Source organism: Arachis duranensis, chromosome 4 (genome assembly GCF_000817695.3).
Source record: "Arachis duranensis cultivar V14167 chromosome 4, aradu.V14167.gnm2.J7QH, whole genome shotgun sequence".
NCBI lineage: Eukaryota > Viridiplantae > Streptophyta > Magnoliopsida > Fabales > Fabaceae > Arachis > Arachis duranensis.
The window spans coordinates 46,670,063-46,674,815 of NC_029775.3; the positions used below are offsets into that span (position 1 = coordinate 46,670,063).

Below are 4,753 nucleotides of genomic sequence, written 5' to 3' on the forward strand. Positions count from 1 at the left end.
TCAAATATTCAAATGGATTGCTTACTCAGCATAAATAGTATATATAGTATATACCAACAAATTAAACCAAAGTCAAAACAAATCTCCTAATGTCACATGCACATACATTGTCATAGCCTTGAAATTCATAGTCTTTGAATGCACGCCGCGATTATCGTTGAAGATACCCTGAAACCAAACACCTTCTAGTTACACAATTCTTTTTTGTATTTCTTATCTAAAATAATATTCATCTAAATTGGTTTATCAGACCTTTTGCTTCAGATGAATTCATTTTTAATAAGTCCCAAAAGGACAAAGTAATTGTTTACTTTTTTTATGTTATAGACGGTTCAATTACTCAATCATATTCATACTTCTTCTAGAAAGATGAAAAATTAAGTCAATTTAGAAAAAAAAAATCAAAACTTTGTTCTTTTAAATAAAGTTTATTTATTCTCTTTAATGTGACATGGATATAATTGATTTAAGTATTATACTCTATTCTATGAAATAGAAAAAAAATAAGTGTAAGAAATCAACAAATTGTTAGACTATTGAGCAGTAAGCAGTGTAGTCCTTTTAATGATAATGACCCTAATTTAAATCCCAAAAAATCCATTTATTAGGAGAGAAAATAGCTGTAAAAATTACGAGAATAATGTCTCCCACATTGCCAAAATTTCAAACAACAGGAATTTTTGTGCTATCTCTACCTGTTATTCCTCTGTTTTATGTCTTGTCTAAGTCTAACTATTAAATGCTTCCTTATAGTTATGCTTAATAATAATTAAAAAAATCTTAATAACATATATTGTAAAACATATTTTAATATTATATATAAAAAAATTGTCACTACAAATTTTTTTAAAATTTTTTTTTCATTTTTAGTACATCTTCTTTTAAAATAAAAATTAATATTATAATATTAACAGATGTGATAGTACCTTGAGACATATTATAACTAATATAAATTCTAAAATAAAATGTCCACTTTGTTGGGAGCGTATTAAATTTTGGCAACTGGGGCCTCGTATGTTGAAGTCTTGAAGCACGGTTGTAGAAAATAATGAACAAAAAGCGTAGACAAGGTCATCATCCATCACATACAAGGGGCCCTTCAATTCAACAGACAATGAACCAGCAACTTTTGTGATTGATAATCAGTAAATAATCATCAATAATAATTTAATAGTGTGAGATTTTATCCAATGACTCACATTTTTCTGCTGGTTACATATTGGCCAAAATTTAACAAAACTGCTGGCCCACTAGACTTTTCCATAATATTTTTCTCTCTTTTGCTAGCTTGTGAAAGAGAAAGTTTTCGTACTTCAATGTTTTTTTCAGTTTTGTACCTTAGTTATTTATTTATATAACATAACATATCAATACATACAATACAAGCTTGCATTCTTTTATTGACCAACGACCCACAATTCGCATCTATAAGATCTTTGGTGCCCACAATTTCACATGTAAGCTCCACAACCTAATTAGATCTTTGGTGGTTTGTGACTTGTGAGGATTACTAGTTACCGAAAACATAGTTTTTCAATTTTAATTTTAATTATCAACCTTTTAAATCAAAGATCTGTTGGGCGTGAGGTGTAGTGCCTCACTTTGGAGTTCTCTCACAAAACAAAAGAATAACAAAAATTAGTTAGTTAGTTAGTTAAACATGGGTAACGCTTTTGGCATGAAGAAGACGACGAAGGTGATGAAGATCGACGGTGAGACATTTAAGTTAAAGACTCCGGTGAAAGCTGGGGAAGTCCTTAAGAACCACCCTGGCCTTGTCCTCCTTGAATCGGAGAACGTGAAGCACTACGGCACAAGGGCCAAACCCTTGGAGCCGAACAAGGATTTAGTACCAGGGAGGCTTTATTTTCTTGTAGAGCTTCCCACCAAGAACTCTACCACCCAACCCAGAAGGGTTCGGTCGGCCATTAATATGAGCGCCAAGGACAGACTTGAGAGCCTCATGCTGACTCGGAGGTCGGTTTCCGATCTCTCCATCCTTAAACAAAAGGACAAGAACATTGGTAACGATAGTGATGGTAGTAGTAATGGTAGTAATAAGAATGGTGGTGGGGTTAGGGTTAAGATGATGGTTCCAAGGGCTGAGGTGGAGAAGTCGATTCAAGGTTGTAAGGATGAGGCTGAAGCTGCTGAGAAGATTATGAGTTTGTATAAAAATGGTGGAAGAGAGAGTTATGGTGGTGGTGGTAGTAGTAGTGGGAGTAATAATAGTAGTGGTGAGATAATTGAGGAGAATAATAACAATGGTAAGAAAATGATGGAGTTGTTGGATCAACAAGTTCAAAGGAAAGGTGACATGAAGGCACCTCGTCAGGTATGTTTTTTTTTTTTCATGATCATCATATACATATCATGGGTTGTTTCAATTTTTGTCATGATTTTTAGTTGATTTTATTAGTTATTTATTGAATCTATCTTAGATTGTTTAATTTTGTTTTGTTCAAGCATCAAGTATAATCTCTTTTAATTGGGATTTCTTGGGGAAAAAATATTGCACTAAAATAGTCTAAATCACTTGGTGTCATATTTCTTCTTTTTGATATTGATAGTTATTTTATAGATTTCTAATTTATATATATATAAAAAAAATTCTGTGCAAATATTCCTTATTATCTTTGGTGGGCCGATGATCTTTTTCTTCTTTTTTCTTTTTCTAATAATGAAATATGTGAGAAGTAGGTTTTTTTTTTCCTCACCAAATGTTACAATTAAAATAAGTTTAGGGATTAATTAATAGATAAAAAACTCATCTGCAATTAATTTTATGTAAAATAGTTGATAGTTTAAAATTATTGGATAATATGCGAGACTATGCAGAATGTGTGTCTCTTGATATGATCTGTCTTTTAATTTGTATAGTTTGGATAAGAGATTACGTGGTGAAGGAGTGTATGCATATTCATATTCATTCATTATCATGTGAAATTACGTTTCCTTGTCCGATCCAACATCAGCACTGAGATTTGAAATGTTTAATGCTTTGTCCTCTAACGATTGTTGGTTTTGCATAACAAAATATTGCAGCACTCAATAATTGTAAGAATCATGCACAATAATTACTTAATTATAATTAATACTTATTAAATTAACTGTATCTCTGATCTCACAATAATTGTAACTAACATAAATTATTTGCGCTTGACTTTAAAACTTTGCAGAAGAGGAAGGTGAGTTTCATGCCAATTAGCGAAGGAGGGATTCAAATAGCTGTGGCATCATAGTAATGAAACACAAAAAAGGATCATATATATATACAGTAGCCATAAATCCATACACTTAGCCTTTGCCATGTTATTAATAAGAGTGATGTTATTTATACGATAGCAGATTGTTGCAAATCTGATTAAATTTTGCTTCCCTTTGTTATACACACTTAGCTAGCTAGCTTGTGGTGTATGTAACTAATATTATTGTATACTTATGTCTGTTGTATAAATAGCATAACTCTTAGAATGGTACAGGGGATTTACACCTTGTTTATGTAACATATATAGCACATTTTGAATATTTTGAACCATATGATGATGGTTAAGCTTTTCTTACATTTTCTTTTGCTTCTTGTTTACTTAACTTCACTGCAATAGTAGTATAAAAAAATTTCATATTGAATTATTGATATTAAATTATAATGTATACTTTTTGGTGTTTCAAGGATTCGATATAGAGTGATAGATAGAAAGAATCTAACCACTCTAAGTAGTAAACAAAGATGTTCGGATACAGATTCAAAGAATGAAAAGTTACACAGAACGAAAAGAGAGAAATAACTTGTAGGTCTCTCTTTTCTTTTTTCTTTTTTTTTTTTAAATGATAGCATAAAAAGATCTATGTATCTTATGTATCATATGAATATGTACGTGAATACTACTCAATACAAAAAGAATTTGACTCCTCTAAAATTATATTGTCACTTTAACAAAAAAATACATCATTAATCACTCTTAAAGTAAAATAATGAAAATCACAAATAATAAATATTATAAATTTAAAAATTATTAAAATATTATTTTATTAGTTTACTAACATTGTCGCTCTAAAAAATTTTTTTCTTCTTACTAACATGATAATGCATAACAAGAATGTAATTTTTTTTTAATGTTGGTTATATAAGTCACAAAAAACTGGGGAAAGAACATCACTAACATGGTAAATTTCTAGTTAGAAATTTGTTATTATGAGTCTCATTTATAATAGACTAATTTTTTGGATTGGATTCTCCTCGAGGCTTATATGGTAATTAAAAGACGTGAATGTATAAATACAAGAGGTACTAAAAGACGTGAAAGTCAATTATGGCGGAGGGAAGGTGGGTCTCCAATAAAATGACACATCAAATGATAAATCCAAATCAAAATTAACTTTCAATGTTCAATTTTAGTTAAATTTATAATCCCAATTGATAAAGCATGGAATTGGTCCACTTGATCAAGTATTACTATTATTGACTCGTTATGGTTTTTGACCTTTAATATTTGACAAGACTACTTGACATAGTATAGTAATAATGCTTTTAACCACGTGCAACTTGTATAATATATTATATTAAAATAGCTAAAAGTTAAAGTTTATAACTATATATATTATAATATAATAATTTAAGAAGTCATTTAAATAAAAATGTCAAAAACATTTTTTTAAAAAAATTTAATAATTAAAATTTAACACATATAATTAATTAAATTGTGTCATTTTTATTAAAATTAAAATAGACAAATTATTTTAACCGAAAAAT

The 4,753-nt window shown here is 29.4% G+C and overlaps 1 protein-coding gene across 1 annotated transcript; it reads left to right on the top strand.

The window, feature by feature from the left end:
* Positions 1 to 1,408: 1,408 nt before the first annotated feature.
* LOC107484223 (uncharacterized protein At1g66480-like) lies at positions 1,409 to 3,563 on the top strand. Its single transcript, XM_052260985.1, has 2 exons — positions 1,409 to 2,335; positions 3,180 to 3,563. The coding sequence occupies exons 1-2, from the start codon at positions 1,661 to 1,663 to the stop codon at positions 3,240 to 3,242; spliced, it is 738 nt and encodes a 245-aa protein (XP_052116945.1). The 5' UTR covers positions 1,409 to 1,660; the 3' UTR covers positions 3,243 to 3,563.
* The last annotated feature ends 1,190 nt before the right edge of the window (positions 3,564 to 4,753 follow it).

Coding starts and splice junctions, on each gene's coding strand:
- LOC107484223 (XM_052260985.1), top strand. CDS start 1,661: ATGGGTAACGCTTTTGGCATGAAGAAGACGACGAAGGTGATGAAGATC. Junction 2,336..3,179: donor ACATGAAGGCACCTCGTCAG/GTATGTTTTTTT, acceptor AAAACTTTGCAG/AAGAGGAAGGTGAGTTTCAT.